At 39.5% G+C, this 20,914-nt stretch overlaps 1 protein-coding gene across 3 annotated transcripts in view; it reads left to right on the plus strand.

Annotated features, from left to right (window-relative positions):
- The window catches only part of ATP9B (ATPase phospholipid transporting 9B (putative)), a 163,639-nt gene that overhangs the window by 38,877 nt on the left and 103,848 nt on the right, over positions 1–20,914 (plus strand). For 2 of the 3 annotated variants that reach the window (XM_040264381.1, XM_040264382.1), the window contains exons 6-7: positions 5,178–5,236; positions 10,478–10,529. The exons of the other annotated variant lie outside the window; for it this stretch is intronic. In XM_040264381.1, the coding sequence (XP_040120315.1) occupies positions 5,178–5,236; positions 10,478–10,529 (111 nt within the window). The remainder of the gene's footprint in view (positions 1–5,177; positions 5,237–10,477; positions 10,530–20,914) is intronic. 3 annotated transcript variants of the gene reach the window in all.

Raw genomic sequence — 20,914 nt, forward strand, 5'->3', positions numbered from 1 at the left:
TGTACAGCTTATGGTGATTGTTTTTCCCAGGATATCTTAGTTATTTCTTTTACTCAGTCTGGCATTTTGTTGTTTAACATGTTTCAAACCTAGGAGAGAGAGAAATTGTGACTGGAGGCTTGTGTAAATTACTTGTGTTTGTGTATGTGAATATGAGAGAGACAATTTGCATATTTACTTGTTTCTTGTGATCCAGGTTCCTTGCCAAAAAGGAACCTTACCCATGCAGAGTTCAGAAAGAGATGTTCTTTATGACTACATTTTTGGGCATCTTTGACTTAGTATCAATACTGTGTTGTCCCATACTTGTTAACATTCTTACTTTTTTTATGCTAAAAAGATTTTTATGAAATGTCTCAATGAAATTTTCTCATCTTCTAGTGAAATTGTCTCCACTTATCAGTAATAATTTTTCCTTGAAAATGAGATTTTAAAACCCCTCTTTTGTGCCTTTTCCATATTGTCTGTGCGTTATGTCACTTTGACTAAGTCATCTTTCTTGTCTGTGTTCTGCATTTGAAAATAATTATTCCAATATTCATTCAAGAATATTCAGCATGCATTATTTCATTTTGACTCTGCACTGATATTTATCAATCAGTTACTGTGTGTCAGGTACCAAGAAGCACTTCAGATTTATCACCTCCTTTGTTTGGTTCTCTATGGCCATGTTACGGTAGACATGTCCCTTCAGGACTGGGTACCCGGGCAGGAGTGGATGTCTGTACTCGTTTCCTGCATAACTGGTATTTTTCCTTAGGTCATCCTGACAGGACCTGTATGAATTCATTTCTTTGTGATGTTAAACATTTAGCAGTTTGTATTACATTGTTTGGAGATTAGGGCCTGGAAACTATGGGACATAACTTTAAAGAATACTGGCGGCCACAGAGTGCCTTCTCACGCAGATCAGCGTGTGTGTGTAGATGCGGGGAACATCCTCCGCTCCCTCTGGAGTCTGGCTTGCTCTGCAGCTTTCTTTAGTGACTGGACTCCCAGGTCCCCGGTTTTTTAAATTTCCAGTTTGGTGAGAGATACTCTCACTGTTTTTGCTTGCTATTTCTCTTTTAACTTAACTGTTTCTTCTCTTTTATAAAAGTCTATTCTTCCTTTGTTCCCGTGTTCATCTTTACCTTATTAAAATTTGTGTGTACACGCTCAGTTATGTCTGACTCTTTGCGACCCTATGGCCCATAGCCTGCCAGGCTCCTCTGTCCATGGGATTCACCAAGGAAGAATACTGGGGTGGGTTGCCATTTCCTCCTCCAGGGGGTCTTCCCTACCCAGGGATTGAACCTGTGTCTCTTGTATCTCCTGCATTGGCAGGAGGATTCTTTACCACTGCATCACATGTGGCAAATATTTTTACTTTGTTTGATTAATTTTTTTCATTTTTTAAACATGTAGATACCTTTTTAGTTTTTTGTAGGCAGCTCTTCTGATCTTTCTGGTTTTTACTTTAATCTTAGAAAATCTGTTCAATCCCAGTGTGTTGTAAGCAGCTATCTTAATTTCCTTACAATGTTTCTGTGTTTTTATTTTTTTGTACTTGGAATTTTACTCCACTTGCAGTTTTATGTGTAAAGTATTATGTGGAGAAGGGATCTACCGTTTTTTCCCCTCAAATGGTCAGTAAGTTACTTTAAAACGAGTTCTTAATTTTCCTCAGATCTTTGAGAAATGTATTTGATTTGTTTTGGCCCTTTTCTTTAGTTTCTGTGCTGTTCCACTGATTCATCCAAATCTCTAGGCCACATCCACACCAGTTGTAAAGGGTGTTTCATCGCAGTACACTCTCGCATCGGGAGGCTTCTCCCGTCCTCTCGCCTTCCTCCCTCCAGCAGGTGCGGTCATTCTCATTTTTCTCTTGTGTTCTCTGAGAAACACGAAACACTGTGAGGTTCCTGAGGAACTTTCACAAAGACTTTCTGTTCCATTTCCCCAGTGTTTCTTCTTTTATAAGGTTTTGGTTTTAGAATTTGCTGTGTATATCGCATATCTATTTCGAGTAAGTTTTTGTATCAGTACCAGGTGTTGTTGGTGGTGTTTCTGGCACCATTTTTCAAGAAAGTGACCTCTTTCCCACCTCATGGCCTTATACTTTAGTCAATAATTAGTTGTCTTCCATGTATGTGTTTATTTCTGGACACTCTCTTCACTCTGTTATCTGTTTGTCTCTCTTTATGCTAAAACAATGCTCTTGATTACTGTTGTTTCATAGTACAATAATTCCGGAGCACAGCAGTGTTTGCCCTCCAGCTCTGTGTTTTCATTTTCAGAGTTGTTTTGACTAAACTGCACCCTTTGTATTTCCATGTGACTTTTAGAATTGCTTTGTCAATTTCTATTAAAAAGTAGCCTGCTAGGATTTTAATTGCATTGAATCTGTAGGTAAATTTTGGGGCGAATTGGCCCTTTAATAGTATTAAAGTGTTCTGATCCATGAATGAAATATACCTATTCTTTTATTTAGGTGTTTTAAAATTTCTTCCCAGCAATATTTTGGGTTTTCTTCTGAACTATATGTCTCTCTTAATATATTGGGTTGGCCAATATATTGATTTTTTTGATTTTTTTCCATAAGATCTTATGAAAAATGGAATGAACTTTTGGGCCAACCTTACAACATAATATAACATAACATAATTAATATACTATTTCCCAGCTAACCACTTTTAATCCCAGCTGCTGCTGCTGCTAAGTCACTTCAGTCGTATCCGACTCTGTGTGACCCCAGAGACGGCTACCCACTTCATAATCTGTGTTAAATGAGGCTCCTACTTAAGATGTGAAGAAAGTTGGGGGAGAGTACCATTCCCCCCAGTGATGAGGACAGCCAGGCAGCCTGCTGATGCTGCGGGTGGCCGTCTGCTCGGCACAGTGCTCCTCAGCTCAGCTCTGTGGCCTTCCAGGGGCTCCTTATCTGTGAGCAAGTGCTTTTTAAAAAGTTACATCATGATCTCTCCCTCTCATCACGTTGCGTGTGTTTTGTTGGGAAATAAGCAGTGAATACATTTTCATTCTTATTTGTTGATGTCTGTATCTGGTTAGATGTGGCTTTTATGGTTCTGTTCTCTTTAACCCATTCTGACATTTGACCCATTTCAACTGATGATGGGTAGAATGGTTATACAGCCCTTCTCTTCTTTTAAAATGGGTTAAGTTTGGATATGCATTTGTGAAGAACAAACTAAATGTCCTTGAAGTGCACAGGATCTGAAATTTGGTAGACTGTCAGGTGTTTGAATATTGATAGCAGTGCAGCATTTTAAGCACAGGTGTAGCAGTCTGTATAAAATCCTGCTGCTGCTTATACCTGCTCTGGAGGCTTCACGGGGTAATGTTACTGTGTAAGTCAGGAGATGTGTGGAGGGATGGGTTTCAGCTGAAAGGAGCAGCGAATGCAGAGAACCTGTGAGAACCAGCATGGGCGTCACATGGGCGTAGGATAAAGTGCCAGACTAGAGCAGGAGCAGAGGGAGCCGAGGCAGGGGAAAGCAGAAGGCGACTGTGAGGTCAGCTGTGAAGAAGCAGCACACACGCCGCAGGTTCGGTCATCTTCTAAGTGACTGTCAAATAACAGAGGGCTTGGGGTGAGGATGAGCGTAATCCTTAATTTTTCATCTAGTTCTATTATCATGTAAAAAAGCAGAAGGAAGGGAAAGTGGATTGGATAGTAGCATAAAATTAAATGATAAGATGGGAACTGTGTTGAGTTAAAGGACAGGGAAGCCTGCCGTGCTGTAGTCCATGGGGTCACCAAGGGGTAGACAGGACTTGGCAATTGAATAACAACAATATACAGGAAGAATGAGCTCAGTGGTATGTCTTTACTGCCTGATGCTTAGCTATAAAAAACACAACAGTGGGAGTAGAAACATGAAGCTTGAAGTAACCAACTGAAAAAAACGGAAGTTTTTTGGCTATTAATAAACAGATACTTACCTCTTATGAAGATATCTTAAGATTGCTTCACATGTAATTCTAAAGTACATTGTTATTTTATAATATCAATAAAAAGTAGCTTCACCTCCCTCCAGGAAAGTAACTCAGCCCTTATGTATGTATTGTATAATTGAGGAATGTGAAAAAATGTAACAGCAGAAATATAATATTTACAAAGCTTTTTGATATCCTCAATAATTAGGAACTGATGTGGTTGAAACTCAGCTGCATTCAGAGATATTTAGGAAATAAGGCTTTATAATGAGCTGAATTTAGTCTATAAGTCAAGTAATGACTGGTAACATTAGTTTTTATAATATGAACAAATGTAATAAGAATTTACCTCTTGTTCTTTTAGCTTTCAGAATAAACTGACTGTAAAAGAAGTGGATCTTTTCTCATATCAAAACAGCAGTTTTGACAAAAATATAAAAATAGATCTACATGGCTGTTGCTGGTCCTAAAAGGGAAGATGGACAGAGGAAGGGAGACCAGGGGAGGGAGGGAGACGGAGAGGAGAGGGATCCCAGGGAGCAGGACCTGGACCAGGGCTCGTTAGCTGTCCAGCGGCGTCTCACCTTGTCCACATTAGCTTCTCGTCTCCTCTCTGTGGTGCTGACATGACGTAGACTCTGTTTGTTAGATTTTGTAAATGATCACGCTGCACTGGATACTATAGAGATAAAAGTTTACAAGTGTTTACACCATTTTTTGTATAAAGCTCTAAACCTTAGTTTTCAGTCCTGACCTGTGTCTTTGGAGCTACTGGTGGAGGGTGATCTTACGTATATTTTTCTTTGTTTTTCTGTCAGTTGTGTGCCAGTCAATGCCATTCACAATATTAATGTAAGGATTTTACATCCCCATGTTATCCAGCTTTGTCATCAAATTATTTTGTTTAGTGATGCTTTCGATCATCCGTAACTTGACTCAGACCTGAAATAATGGCAGATACGGGAAGAACTTTCCAAATGGAGTCCTTGTCCACGTTCCAACACATCTCTTATTGGGGGATAGTTAACTGTATTTGGAAGTTGACTGAGAGAAATTAATTTTTAGTGACTGTGTCCATCTGAAATAAATTTTATGTTGAAGGTATAAGTATAGATAAATTTCTAGAATGTTATTTTTTCCTCCCAAAGTTATTTCTGAAGTATTATTTATCAACTGAAAGTTTAACTCTCATGTGCTATTATTTCATTGAGTTGATTATACTTCTTCTTTTTTTTAAGGTAAAGTGCAAGTTAAGAGTTCAGACATACAAGTTGGAGACCTCATCATAGTGGAAAAGGTTGATGCATTTTTAATATATTTTAGACATGTGTATACCAGTTATTAACATTTAGATTGATTGCATCTGAAGGAAATTATTTGAGACAGTTATTTTAAATCTTAACATTATTATGTAAGATTGATATTCTGAAGGAAAAAATCTAGACTTTTGTATAGTTTTTTTTTTGTTTTTTGCTAACATACATTTTAGTGTGTAGTCATATTTTGTCTGAAATAAGATGTGTTAACTGTTTATTATTTCATTGTCAGAATTATATCTTTGACCAAAGAATTATATTAGTTAGAACCTATTTATCATGAAATATGTTTCAGTTTCTGGGGCTTCCCAGGCGGCACTAGTGGTGACGAACCTGTCTGCCAGTGCAGGAGACATAAGAGGCGCGGCTTTGATCCCTGGGTCAGGAAGATCCCCAGGAGAAGGGCATGGCAACCCACTCCAGTTTCTTGCCTGGAAAATCCCATGGACAGAGAAGCCTGGTGGGCTCTGGTCCATAGGGCCTCAAAGAGTCAGACACAACTGAAGCAACTTAGCACATGCAGTTTCAGTTTCCAGAGCTTCCTTTTACAGACAGATGTATTATACATAATTATTGGATATTCTATGGCTTAAAAAAAAGGGAAATGGAAATATAGAGGGTTAGAAAGAAGAAGTTTAGCAGTGTTGTAGGAAGCCACAGTTGTCAGAGGTAGCTGTGGACAAGCCGCCACTCCACTGGAGTTCAACTGCCTGGGCTGTGTGCCTGTGGAAAAGCATCTCTGTCTGCACAGTCTTGCTGAGTAACAGTTAGTGAGGGCTCAGTCTTTATTTTTAAGGCTCTTGAACAACTTTTTTAAAAAATATGGCAGGTTTTCATAAGGCCTATTACAGAGGAGTGTGAACCCTTGGAACCAGCTGACGTCCACCTGGGAACCCACCAGGGCACCCCTAGCCTGTGTCGCCCACAGGGGTGTTTAGTGAGAGGGCTCTTCCTCAAGACTGAAGTGGTCTTCATCTGGTTGCAGTAATGTGTACACAGATAATGTTGTGGGCTGTGTTTGTCTAATTTTACAGAATGGGAGACAATTAAACATATCGATTTGCAACATATTTATGTAGTATTCAGTTATATGAATACTATAAATTACTAACTTTTGATCCATTGTTAGATTTTGGATGGTTTTCTTTTCTGCTATTGAAGAGTGCTGTAGTGAACATCCTGGTACATATATTCTTGCAGGATTCTGTGGGCTAACTGCTGACAAGGGAGATGGCTGAGCCATATGTTAGTCATATACATTTTGATGTAATTTTTTTTAAAAAATCAACATTTATTCCCTCACAGTTTGTATGGTCAGGAATCTGGGTACAGCCTAGCTGTACTTCCTGGCTCCAGGTCTGTCCCAGGGCTGCAGTCAAGGGGTGTCAGGGTGTCAGCCTCTTGGCCGTCACCTCCAAGCTCCACTGGGGCGGACCTGACGCTGGTCTCACTCCGGGGCTGGTTGGCAGGACTTGCTGCCTTTTTGGATTCAAGGCCTCAGTTCTAGCAGCTTTTGGTCTGAAGCCACCCTCGTTCCTGGCCATATGGGCCTCTCTACCGGGTAGCTCACCACTGACCTGCCAGTTGGAGGGGGAAAAAGAGAGTGTAGGTGCCAGCGAAAGGGACCGTGGTATATTAAGAAGACACAGGTCCCTACTCCTGTATTGCTCAGAGTCCTGAGGAGGGAACAATAAAAAGTATCCAATAATTATTTTGGAGTTTCTAATTTATTTATTGATGCCCATATAACATAAAACAGTATAGAGGAATATAGGGTAATGGTCTAAAATTGAAATTAAGAACAGAATTTCATTTGCAGTAGCATCAAAGAAATAAAATACTTAAAAATAAGATCATTGTTAAGAATAAATGTAATAAAAGAGGTCCAAAACTTTGAAGCCTACAAAACATTGTCAAAACACAGTAGAGAAGATCTGGATAAATGGAAGGACTTCCCATGTTCATAGATTAGAAGTATTCATACTGTTAAAATGGGGAATACTCCCAAACTGATCTGCAGACTCAGTGCTTCCCTCTCAACATCCTAGCGCACTTCTTTGTAAAAATTTATGAGCTGATTCTGAAATTCATATGCAAATACCAAAGATTCAGAGTAGCCTAAGCAGTTTTTAAACATATGAACAAAATTGTTTGAGTATTCACACTTCTCCATTTTAGAACTTTTAAAAAGTTAACAGTAATCAGGACAGTATGGAACTGGCATAAATTAAACGTTGAGAGTCCAGAAATAAAGCCTTAATTTTGTGGTTAATTGACTTTCAACAAGGGTGCCTGGAAAATTCAGTAGGATGGAGCTGTGTTTGGGTGGGTGCTTATTTTTGATCCAGTGCTGATTGTGAGATTCTTCATTTTGTTGTGTGCAGTTATAGTTCATTCATTTTGTTGTTGCAGAGTATTCTACCACTGGTGGATATTTGGGTTGTTTCCAAGTTTTCGTGTTAGGAATGATAGCTGCGAGACATCTGTAACCATGTGTTGTGGCTCACGCATGCACACTTTGCTGCTGCGTATGTACTCAGGAGTGGGTTTGTTGGCTTTAGGGGTGTGTGGATGTTTCACCTGAGTGCTTACTCCAAATGGTTTTGCAGAGTGATGGATCAAATTATATTGAGGTCAGCAGGAAGAGTTCCCATCCCTCATATTTGCCATCACTTAGCACTGCCAACCTTTTAAAATTAACATTTCCAAATAGTATACGTAGCAAGTTGTAGTTTTAATGTGCATTTCTGTAAACTGTCAAAGGTGAACACTTTTCATATGATTTTGGATATTTCTTTTTTGGAAGCTTCCCTTGTGGTTCAGTGGTAAAGAGCCAGTGAAATTCTCTTACTATTTTTCTTCTGAGTTATCCTTTCTTATCAGTTTGCAGGCCTTCAGATATTCTAGATAGGAGTCCTTTATTAGTTTTATCTTGCAAATCTCTTTTCCTTCCTAGTAGGCTTTGTGGAATAGAAATTTCTAGTTTTAATGAAATCTACCTTATTAATATTTTCATTTATAATAAGTTTTTTTTAATTTGTGGTGTTTGGGGGGGAAGGAGTCTTGTTTAAGAAATCGAGCTTTCTACCAAAAAGTTATGAAAGTATTCTTCTATATTATCTTTTAGGTTTTATTGTTTTGATTTTGACATTTATAATTCATTTGAAATAGGTTTTTGTGTTTCTATTGAAGTAGAGGCCTGGTATTACCTCTTCTCTAGCCCATAGGTATCTAGTTTTTTCTAGAAAGCTATTTATTTAAAAGATGTCCACAGTGCCAACTTCCTCATAAATCTGGTGTACATATTTGTGTGGACTGACTTCTGCATTCTCTACTTTACATTATAAAATCATCTATCTTTGTGGAATGTCATCTTGTCTTAATTATTCTATTTTAATATTTAGTTTTGTTATGTTATACATTCAACCTTCCATGTTGTTAGTCATTCTTGGCATTTGCATTGCCCTCTAAATATTAGGAATGTTTTGTCTGCTGCTGCTGCTAAGTCGCTTCAGTCGTGTCCGACTCTGTGCGACCCCATAGACGGCAGCCCACCAGGCTCTGCCGTCCCTGGGATTCTCCAGGCAAGAACACTGGAGTGGGTTGCCATTGCCTTCAATGCATGAAAGTGAAAAGTGAAAGTGAAGTCAGTGAGTCGTGTCCAACTCTCAGCAACCCCACACACTGCAGCTTACCAGGCTCCTCCGTCCATGGGATTTTCCAGGCAAGAGTACTGGAGTGGGGTGCCATTGCCTTCTCTGAATGTCTTGTCAGTTCCCATCAAAAGAGCATGTTAAGGTTTCGATTGGGTTTGTATTGAATGTATAGGTCAGTCTGTGGACACTTGCAATACTGTATATCATAATGTGAGAGCATGGTGTGTTCTCTTTATTTAATTTCTTTCAGTAATGTTTTATAGTTTATAAAATCTTTTACAGTTTTTTACTGAAAGAACTTGCCCATCTTTCATCTGTTTTATTCTAATGCTAGTTTTTTCTTATTACCACAGTGGGCATTTTTTTTTTTTTAATGTACTTTCTTGCTGTTTGTTACTGGAATATATGTTTTCATTTTCTGTGTCATTAATTTTGCTCTTATATTTGCTTACATCTTTGTATGTTCTTTGGGATTTATTGGCTTTTTGTTTTTCTGCTTTCAAACAGATACTCAGTTCCCTGTGTGTTTTTAGTCTCCCTTTTCTTCTGTTTGCAGTTTAATCATGTATACGTTCCTCTTACCATTTTTCTAACTTTGGCTGTGTTCCACATGTTTTGATATGTTGAGGTTTTATTACCAACATTTTCTAATTTCCATTCCCCCTTCACCTAGGGGTCCCTTAGCTCTCAATAATGGCCTAAAGAAATGTTAGAAATCATTTCAGGTTAGAAATAAGAAGCACTGTTCTACAGCATATCTTTTTTCACCAGTAACAGCTCATTTTATATTTGTTGTTGTTGCTTACTGACTGACAAATAATTCATTTCTTTACTGTTTGTATATAAATATTTACTTAGGTCTCAATAAATATAAATAATTCATGAAATTATATGAAGTGTTCTTATTATATTTTTCTTTAGTTTGTACAGCTTTCCCAACTAATTAATGCTAATGCTAAGTATTAGTAGTAGTACTAATTAATACCAGTTATCATCAGTAATAGTGATTAAGTAAATGTATGAATAGTGAACTTTGAGTTTTTCTCCTTTTTTGCCTTGTAAAAGAGTATCTCCTCAAATTTGTAGGGTTTAGTCTGCTCAGCTGTACATTTATTCATTCATTCAACATCTACTAAGTGTTCATTTTTGATATGCTTTGTTCTGTGTTAGATGTTGGAAGAACACTATCCTCCCCTTCCAGGTCATTTAGTCTGATAGAGAGTGCATAATTTTTTTATAAGGCAGTAAACATGCTATATTGTATATATGAGTCAAAGTACAGCAGAGGCCACAGAAACGGTAATGTTTACCATTGTTCAGAAATGGAGTAGTTTCAGATCATCACTAAATGCCATTTACATGATTTATTGGTGGGGAAAGGAATCTTAGAGATCTAACTAAAATATGAATTAAATTTTCATTTTTGTTATATAAATTATAAATGTTTCAGCATAGAGTTGAATTATAATATTATTTTAGTTGTTTTTAGCAGCTGTTTCTCCTTTGAAATGAAATTGTGTTCATTTATAAACTTACATACAGGTAATATTTTATGTTACCCTGCAGAATCAAAGAATTCCATCGGACATGGTATTTCTTAGGACGTCAGAAAAAGCAGGTATTTTTATTTTTATTTGCATTGCTGATGATTGGTTTTTGGCAGTTTTCATATTGAAAGATAAAGTTATTCTCATAAGAATTTTTCTTCAAATGGTAATACATTGAATTCATTAATTTCTAAATCACATTTAACTATGTTTAAAACAGTGATTTTACTGTATAATATGTTGGTTTAAAAAATATAATCCTATCAGAATCTGTTTGTCAAGTGAATATTTTCATGCAAATCCATTTTGATATCTAAATAATTAATGATATTGCTCAAATTTTGATTGCTGTTCTGCATTTACAGTTTTATACCTCATTTAGCAAACATTCATTTAGCACTTACCATGTGCCAGGCACTACTTGTTGCTTAGGACACAAAAGGGAGTGAAACCAAGTTGCTCTCTTCAAAGAGTTCATGATCTATTCATTTATGGAAGTATACATGTTGACAGCTAGCAATACTCTGATTGTATATAAATGTTAAAAGACATGCCTGGGTGATGGGAGGGAGCAGACAATTTGTCTGGATAAGTTGAAGTGAGCTTCACGGTAAAAATGGTATTTATATGACCTGAGCTTTAAACAAGAAGAAGTTGCTAAAGTGGTAATGAAAAGGAAGCTTCTTGTGGTCAGAGAGAAGAACTGTTAATTGGAAATCAGGAAGCTTAAACTCTAGTCTGCTTTGACTAGTTTCTAATTATATGACCTATCCGTGTGGTCATACACTTTAATCATCTCTAAAATGATGGGAGGTTTGTCAGGTAATATCCACAGTTCCTTCTGCCTTATGTTTCTGACTTTGTTGAATAAATGAACATTATTTTTATAGGAAGCTCAACATGTTATTTTTGTTCTGAAAACTCAGTATATGTGTTGTTGTTTGTAGCATGAATTCTATAAAGGACACAGTTAAAAATTTAGAGTTAAACAGTATTTTTTTTTTAAGGACATTTTAAGTCATCATAAAGAAGGAAGATGTTTTCTCTTTTCACCAATTGTAGTTAACAATTATTTACATCCTAAGAGGCATGCGTGCTAAGTTGCCTCAGTCGTGTCTGACTCTGTGCAACCCCATGGAGTATAACCTGCCAGGCTTGTCTGTCCATGGGATTCTCCAGGCAAGAATACTGGACTGGGTTGCCATGCCCTCCTCCAGGGGGATCTTCCCGACCCAGAGATCCAACCTCTATCTCTTAAGTCTCCTCCATTGGCAGGCAGGTTTGTTACCACTAGAGCCACCTAGGGCTAGATATAAATTGATTTTCAGTTCAGTTCAGTTCAGTTCAGTTCTTCCCTTGTAGCTCAGCTGGTAAAGAATCTGCCTGCAGTGCAGGAGACCTGGGTTCGATCCTGGGTTGGAAAGATCCCCTGGAGAAGGGAAAGGCTACACGCTCCAGTATTCTGGGCTGGAGAATCCCATGGACTGTATAGTCCATTGGGTCACAAAGAGTCAAACATGACTGAGCGACTTTCACTTCACAGTTCAGTTCATCGCTCAGTTGTGTCTGACTCTCTGTGACCCTACACACTGCAGCATGCCAGGCTTCCCTGTCCATCACCAACTCCTGGAGCTTACTCAAATTCATGTCCACCAAGTCAGTGATGCCATCCAACCATCTCATCCTCTGTCGTCCCCTTCTCCTCCTGCCTTCAGTCTTTCCCAGCATCAGGATCTTTTTCCAGTGAGTCAGTTCTTCCCATCACGTGGCCAAAGTATTGAAGTTTCAGCTTCAGCATCAGTCTTTCCAATGAATATTCAGGACTGATTACCTCTAGGATTGACTGGTTGGATCTCCTTGCAGTCCAAGGGACTCTCAAGAGTCTTTTCCTATGCCACAGTTCAAAAGCATCAGTTCTTTGACACTCAGCTTTCTTTATAGTCCAACTCTCACATCCATACATGACTACTGGAAAAACTATAGCTTTGACTAGATGGACCTTTGTTGGCAAAGTAATGTCTCTGCTTTTTAATACGCTGTCTAGGTTGGTCATAACTTTTCTTCCAAGGACCAAGTGTCTTTTAATTTTGTGGCTGCAGTCACCATCTGCAGGGATTTTGGAGCCCCAAGTCTCTCACTGTTTCCACTGTTTCTCCATCTATTTGCCATGAGGTGATGGGACTGAATGCCATGATTTTAGTTTTCTAAATGTTGAGTTTTAAGCCAACTTTTTCACTCTCCTCTTTCACTTTCATCAAGAGGCTCTTTAGTTCTTCACTTTCTGTCATAAGGGTGATGTCATCTACATACCTGAGGTTATTGATATTTCTCCTGGCAGTCTTGATTCCAGCTTGTGCTTCTTCCTGCCCAGCATTTCACGTGATGTACTCTGCATATAAGTTAAATAAGCAGGATGACAGTATACAGCCTTGGCATACTCCTTTGCTAATTTGGAACCAGTCTGTTCCATTTCTAGTTGTAACCATTGCTTCTTGACCCACATACAGATTTCTTAGGAGGCAGGTCAGGTAGTCTGGTATTCTCATCGCTTTAAGAATTTTCCATAGTTTGTTTGATCCACACAGTCAAAGGCTTTGGCGCAGTCAATCAAGCAGAAGTAGATGTTTTTCTGGAACTCTCTTACTTTTTCGACGATCCAGTGGATGTTGGCAATTTGATCTCTGGTTCCTCTGCCTTTTCTAAAACCAGCTTGAACATCTGAAAGTCCACGGTTCACATACTGTTGAAGCCTGGCTTGGAGAATTTTGAGCATTACTTTGCTGGCATGTGAGATGAGTGCAATTGTGTGGTAGTTTGAACATTCTTTGGCTTTGCCTTTCTTTGGGATTGGAATGAAAACTGACCTTTTCCAGTCCTGTGGCCACTGCTGAGTTTTCCAAATTTGCTGGCATATTGAGTGCAACACTTTCACAGCATCATCTTTTAGGATTTGAAATAGCTTAACTGGAATTCCATCACCTCCTCTAGCTTTGTTCGTAGCGATGCTTCCTAAGGCCCACTTGACTTCTCATTTTAGGATGTCTGGCTCTAGGTGATTGATCACACCATCGTGGTTATCTGGGTCATGAAGATCTTTTTTGTATAATTCTTCTGTGTATTCTTGCCACCTCTTCTTAATATCGTCTGCTTCTGTTAGGTCCATACCATTTCTCTCCTTTATTGAGCCCATCTTTGCATGAAATGTTCCCTTTACCTAAATTTACTTTACTGTGTGCTGTTTAATGGGCAGTTTTCCTTTTCCTGTGGGACAGAGGCTGAAGAACTACTTTTCCAGTCCCTTTCCCTTTCCTGTCCAGTTAGACGGAGCCCTGCCCTGAGGTGTGGCAGAGGGAGGGTGGCTGAAAGCTGTGTGCACCGCTTTTAGCCCCGGCTCTCCCTGCCCTGGCTGTGTCTCCGTGACTGTTCTGACCTTGGGAGCTGCCTGTTGAAGATGGCAGAGCTTCCCTCAGCTTAAGTTCCTAAATGACTGTGTGTAACAGTCCTGTCCCCTTCCGTCACCTAGTGAACTCTGTATGATAGAGACTGTTAACTAGTAGAGTTGGAAGGTTTATCTTTTACGGATAGAATAGTGTTCCCTTAGCACCTGCAGAGCTGTGACAGGCAGTTAAAACTCTGCCTTTGCCTTCATGTCTTGCTTGTACAGACCTTCAAGTTCCATCAGGCTTAGAGATTTGGGCCTTTCCAGTTTTCAAGGGGATGTGTGTATCCTTGCACTGGCAAGTGGCCTTCTAGACTCTTGGGAACATGGTAGAGCTCTTACCCCTTGTCATCTGATTTTCCAGCTTTTCTTTTAAATTTTGTGGTCAGCTTGTTGTTTACTGCAGCTTTGCTACCACGCAAGGAAGCTGCGATAATGAACAATTGCCACTGATTGCTTCTGACAAAGATTCCAAGAGAAACACCATTCTCTGTGACTCAGCTGTGGGTTGGGTCAAAGCCAGACAAACTGTACCTAGTCAGGTGATTATAGCTCTCTGGGCTTGGAGTTTGGGGAGTCCCAGCCCTCATTTGTTCTCCTCGGTGTCTACCAGACCGCTGGTTTCCTCAGCTCTGTGAAGTTTGACTTGGGGGCAGGATACTGGAAAAGGGACAAGTCAGACCACATAGGTCTCTTAGAGCTAGATTTAGCCCCATTTCTTGAATAAACGCACCTGGGATTGTTGCAAGTCTGATTATTTTCCAGAGTTCTGAAAAAAATTGCTTTTGACACCTTTTGCTAATGTTCTCATTACAGTTATGGAGGAATGGGTTTACAGAGATTTTTACACTGCCATCTCCTTATTTATGATTTGCTTCTCTTTGTTTGTAAATGTATTCAGTATAATGAATAACAAAATGTGTGTATTTGGGAGGTGCTTTTATATTTTATTGCCTTTGTAGTGATTATGGTAGATATATATGTAAGAATATTATACTTAATGTGAAAATGGCTATAGGTAATTAACTTAAAAGAAATATATTATGCAGATTATGTTAGGAGATTAAATGTGAACAATATCCGTCACTTTAAAGCTGGAAGATTATTAGAAAAGTCCATTTTTCAGAGCAAGAATCTGAAGGCTAGAATATAAATTCTTTGCCAAAGTCTTGGAAATTGTAATTCAGCCACTGTATAATTGTTATGGCATGACAGAGTAAGATAGCGAGACAAATAGAATATTAGAACATTAGACAAGTGATATAGTCTATTGTGCTGACTTCAGATAAATAGAATTGTATCCAAATTGATTATGTTCTAAAAATGTCTCCTTTTTCTCATATTTTGCTTGTATTCTATGCTGTAGGGACAGTTTCTCTCTGTAGGGTAATGCTATTTAATATTTTGGAGGACATAGATCTTTTTGAGACTTTTAAGAATTATCACTTTGTTCCTGAAAAAAATGTACATAATATACATGAATGCTGATTTTTCTATTATTTTACATATTCCTAGAAGATTATTAATGATCCCAGTTTAAGATCCTGCTGTCATCTGTTCTAACCTATGGTTATATTTCTCAGGTTTAGGATTTTTTTATGTCAAGTTTTAATTATTAAAACAGTTACTAATACTTATGTGGAGATATTAACATGTTAGATTCCTGTTTCATGATATTTTTCTTCTTTATAAAATGACTGCATAGCTTCTAGCTATGTAAAATTTGTGTCATAATATTACTTTGATTTAAGATTTATTTTTAGAAATTCTATTTCTGTGACTACATAATTTTTAAGTTTTTAAATTAAAGCATAATTCTTAAAAGTACAGATTCAGAGTTTTTTGTGTAACTGCTAACACTATAAATATTATTTTATTATTTTTTAGTTTTGGCTCAGAAAGCCCTGATAATACATTGTCTATTATAATAAGAATCTTTAACCTTAGGCAATATAAAAGTCTTAAATCTGTGCAGCATGTTCAAGTTTGGACAACAGCCACTGGACGTTTGTCAATACAGCTCAGCGAGTCTCTTGGTGGCATCATATTGACTGTGTATTAATACAGGGTATTCTATCGGGCTGTCAGTTGATTGTTTAGAATGTAAATGAAGCTGTTGATGGATCTGGTGACTGATGGCTTAAATTCCAATTAATCAATTGCTTCATCAGTTTCTTAATTCAGATCAAATATCTCCTGAATGCACACAATTCTTCTAGTGGTATTAAGAGAAATTAATGCTTTAGAACTAATTTTCATCAATCTCTTATAAATGCCAATATCTTTTTCACTTGTCTCCTAAGTGATGACATTATTGTTTAAGTGTTTGGGACATACCACAAGAGCTCAGCTGTCCCTTGTTAGTGGGCGAGGGGTAGGTAAACGACACTGTACTCCTCTGCATTCTCTGTGTGGTACTATTCATCTTGCCACCAGCTTAAAAATTTCATACAGAGTCATTAAGTTATATAAATGATTTAGAAATTAAGTTTAATGGCAAACGATCTGGTATTACATATGCAAAGTCAATGTCTATTTTTCTTTTGTTGGGCACATACTGTAGCCTGTCTCTTTTAGAGCCATTGGATGTGTGAGCTGTTGCAGGCAGGCTGCTAATATTACAGGGTAACTTATTAAAACTTATGACAGATTCGTGTGCCCTGTCTCTGAGGGTCCCATCAATTACTTTATTGCCAACTCTCCTAGGCAACACATACATGAGTTAATCTTAATTTGATTATCATTAAACCTGTCCTTTGCTGTCAACTCTTGTCAATTATACCAAATAAAATCAAGTATTCATAAGAAGTCAGTAATAGGATATAAGCAGACCAATTTAATAATTCATTTTTACTGAGCCTTAAGTGGCATCGGTTTATAGCTCGTGCTTGCTGTTAAAAAATTACTAGACATAGTTTGTGTAAGACAAGTTGGCCATATTTACGATTTTTCTACAGTTCATTTTCTCTCTCTAAATCATATCAGTTACTGTGAGCCTAGTAATGTTAACTGTTGTTCAGCTGCCCAGTTGTTTCCGATTCTGTGACCCCATGGAATGTAGCATGCCTCCCTGTCCCTGTTAACTGTACTGGAAGATAAACGATATGTCAGTTTCCTCTGCAGTTTTAAGAATAGTGTAATTATTTAACATGAGGCATATCCTTTTACTTTGAAGAAGAGCATGTATATTGTTTCTAGTGTTTGTTAAGTTTACAGATATCTAGGTAAGGTATATAAACAAAATATGGGAAATTTAAGAGGCTTTAGAGAGTCTCTCGTCTCATTTTATATGTTAGAAAGCAAACCTTTAGTGCAGAGCCATTGGCATCGACGTCTTAAAGTATGTGTCAGACAGAATCTAGAATCCTTTCCCTTTCAAGTTGTTTTTGTACTTTATGAAGTACACAGATGTATACAAACATGCATATATTTAAGAGGAAAAAAGCAATCTTGAGAAAAAAGTTTAAGCGTAAAATAATATGTACTGCAAATTTCCTTGAACTCCTTTTTAGTTGTAACCAGTTACTCTCCTTATCATAAATCTGTTGACAAATAATGCGTAATAAAATTTGTTTCCCTGTGAACTTTATTGGGAACAGATCTTGCTTAAGTCCATGCATGAGGGCAGTGCTGAAAACAGTGGGGAGCTTGGTGGCCAGTAGTTCAGAGGATGAATCTGTGATGCATTCCAGCAAGGGACACAGCAGCCCTGCCAGAAACTTCCCTGCCAGACTCCGGGTAGGGGCCACACAGCCCCCCCACCCCCCGTCTGTGTGTGCAGACCCTGGGCTACTGCATGCACGACTAGTGGGAGTGGGACTCGAGGCAGATTGAAAAGGCTTCTGGGAAACAGACAGGCTCACCTGTGCTGGCCCAGGGCCTGAGCACAGTCTCTAGATTCCCCACTCTGTTCCCAGGGCAGTTCCTGCGAAGCTGACCTTCAAAACAGAATCACACGCACCCTCATCAGCCTAGACATCAGTGTGTCTGTCCAGGGCTGTGGTCCCACGCTCAGGCAGAGAACCTCCAAGCTGCTGGTCCCTGACCAACTGTGGGGCCCAAGTAGGACTGTCCTGAATTGCGAGAGTTCCCCATGAACCATACACATTCACTGATAAAGGGTGAAAAATCTGAGCAACTAAGCACATTCAGGCACTATTTTTTTTAAAACCAGTAAGAGGTTTATGCAGAGCCTAGAAAGCCAGGAAATACTCTGAGCAAGGATATCAGAGGAGGGTACTGCGGGGGAGCAAGATTTCACAAAGTTGTCAGCCAGGTCTTTAAAAATAAACCACTGACTAACCAACCAGCATCCAAACTAAATTCCTGGTTTGTGTAATGTGGTTCAAGCTGTTAGATAAATCAGCTGTGATGAGGTCTGTGTTGGTGTACGGCACTGGGGTCTGGAATCACATGGACCCGATGATGGCGTGGAGCTGTGCTTCTTGGTAAGACCGTGGGGCAGGTCTCCTCTGAGCCTGCACAGGGGCAGTCACCTGCCTCCTGTCTGGGACATCAGATGTTATGTGTGGTCCAGGACTGTCACTTAGCTGTTGTTCAGACTCAAAAGTCATGTCTGACTCTTTGCGACCCCATGGACTGCAGCATGCCAGGCTCCCCTGTCCTTCACTGTCTAGTAGGTGCTCAGTAAATAGTAATAGCCTTCATTTTTAATAAGAAGTGACACCCTATTATGAATACGTATATAACTGTACATTTTTTGAGGGGCCAAATCCAGAATAGTTTCTAGCTGAAAATGTAAACTCCATAACTACTGCTTCCTTAATTTGGAGTTTTATGTTCAGTTCAGTTCAGTTCAGTCACTCAGTCGTGTCCGACTCTTTGCGACCCCATGAATCGCAGCACGCCAGGCCTCCCTGTCCATCACCAACTCCCAGAGTTCACTCAGACTCACGTCCATCGAGTCAGTGATGCCATCCAGCCATCTCATCATTGGTCGTCCCCTTCTCCTCCTGCCCCCAATCCCTCCCAGCATCAGCGTCTTTTCCAATGAGTCAACTCTTCACATGAGGTGGCCAAAGTACTGGAGTTTCAGCTTTAGCATCGTTCCTTACAAAGAAATCCCAGAGCTGATCTCCTTCAGAATGGACTGGTTGGATCTCCCTGCGGTCCAAGGGACTCAAGAGTCTTCTCCAGCACCACAGTTCAAAAGCATCAATTCTTCGGCTCTCAGCCTTCTTCACAGTCCAACTCTCGCATCCATACATGACCACAGGAGAAACCATAGCCTTGACTAGACGGACCTTAGTCGGCAAAGTAATGTCTCTGCTTTTGAATATGCTATCTAGGTTGGTCATAACTTTTCTTCCAAGGAGTAGGCGTCTTTTAATTTCATGGCTGCAGTCACCATCTGCAGTGGTTTTGGAGCCCCTTGAAATAAAGTCTGACACTGTTTGCACTGTTTCCCCATCTATTTCCCATGAAGTGATGGGACCGGATGCCATGATCTTTATTTTCTGAATGTTGAGCTTTAAGCCAACTTTTTCACTCTCTTTCACTTTCATCAAGAGGCTTTTTAGTTCCTCTTCACTTTCTGCCATAAGGGTGGTATCATCTGCATATCTGAGGTTATTGATATTTCTCCCGGCAATCTTGATTCCAGCTTGTGCTTCTTCCAGTCCAGCGTTTCTCATGATGTACTCTGCATAGAAGTTAAATAAGCAGAGTGACAATATACAGCCTTAACGTACTCCTTTTCCTATTTGGAACCAGTCTGTTGTTCCATGTCCAGTTCTAACTGTTGTTTCCTGACCTGCATACAGATTTCTCATCATAATCTTTGAAAGACCTACTCGGAGAGAGCCAGGCCAGAGAAGTGTGCTTGTGTTGAATCCCTCCAGTGTCCCTTACTGCTCTGCCCGCTGCTTTGTCCCAGGCCTCATCCTTCCTGCCCTGGCCCACTGTTGGTATCTTTTATTCTGGCCCTTTGGCCCTTGAGGTTCCAAATTTTCTAAGGAGACTTTTGGGGGTTGGGGGAATCGCACTGCATATCTTGTGGGACCTTAGTTCCCCAGCCAGGGATTGAACCTGGGGCCTGTGGCAATGAGAGCCCAGCATCCTAATCACTAGGTGACCAGAGGACCCCCATGCCCAGAAGACTTGAACACTTGATACATGTTACTGTGAGTCTTCTTTTCCTTAAGTGTATATCATAGTCATTTTCCAGCGGAATCCTTCTCCCTTCGGGCCTCTCACAGAAGTCCTCCACCCCATTTCCGGTATAAGGCTCCAAAAAGCCGCGCCAAATGACTCAGTTTTATTGTAGCGCTTTATGGCTGGGCTACTTGTATGGCCAGTGGCATGCATACTCTGTGCTTCTCCCAGCACATGTTTTTCTTTAATTTTATGTGGTTGTCTATCTAATTATTAAACTATAACCTTATTAAGATCAGCAGGAACTATAGTACCTTTAATGCTTTCAGTATGGTGGTGTTCAGTGGATGTTGGGTACACACCTAAGACCAATGTGGCGTATCACCCTATAATAATGTGAAGCAAGGCCAAGCCCTGTGAGTTAATTCAGAAGTTGACAGTGCTGCCTTTCTTTCCTAAGTTCTTACTGAACATTCCTAGACATTTCCTATAAAATCTTCATTAGGTCTTCATTTATTTTTTGAAAGATGTTAAGTCAGTTCAGTTCAGTCGCTCAGTCGTGTCCGACTCTTTGCTGCTCCATGAATCGCAGCACGCCAGGCCTCCCTGTCCATCACCAACTCCCGGAGTTCACTCAGACCTACGTCCATCGAGTCGGTGATGCCATCCAGCCATCTCATCCTCTGTTTTCCCCTTCTCCTGCCCCCAATCCCTCCCAGCATCAGCGTCTTTTCCAATGAGTCAACTCTTCACATGAGGTGGCCAAAGTACTGGAGTTTCAGCTTCAGCATCATTCCTTCCAAAGTAATCCCAGGGCTGATCTCCTTCAGAATGAACTGGTTAGATCTCCTTGCAGTTCAAGGGACTCTCAAGACTCTTCTCCAACACCACAGTTCAAAAGCA

This window comes from Oryx dammah, unplaced genomic scaffold (genome assembly GCF_014754425.2).
Source record: "Oryx dammah isolate SB20612 unplaced genomic scaffold, SCBI_Odam_1.1 HiC_scaffold_22, whole genome shotgun sequence".
Lineage (NCBI taxonomy): Eukaryota > Metazoa > Chordata > Mammalia > Artiodactyla > Bovidae > Oryx > Oryx dammah.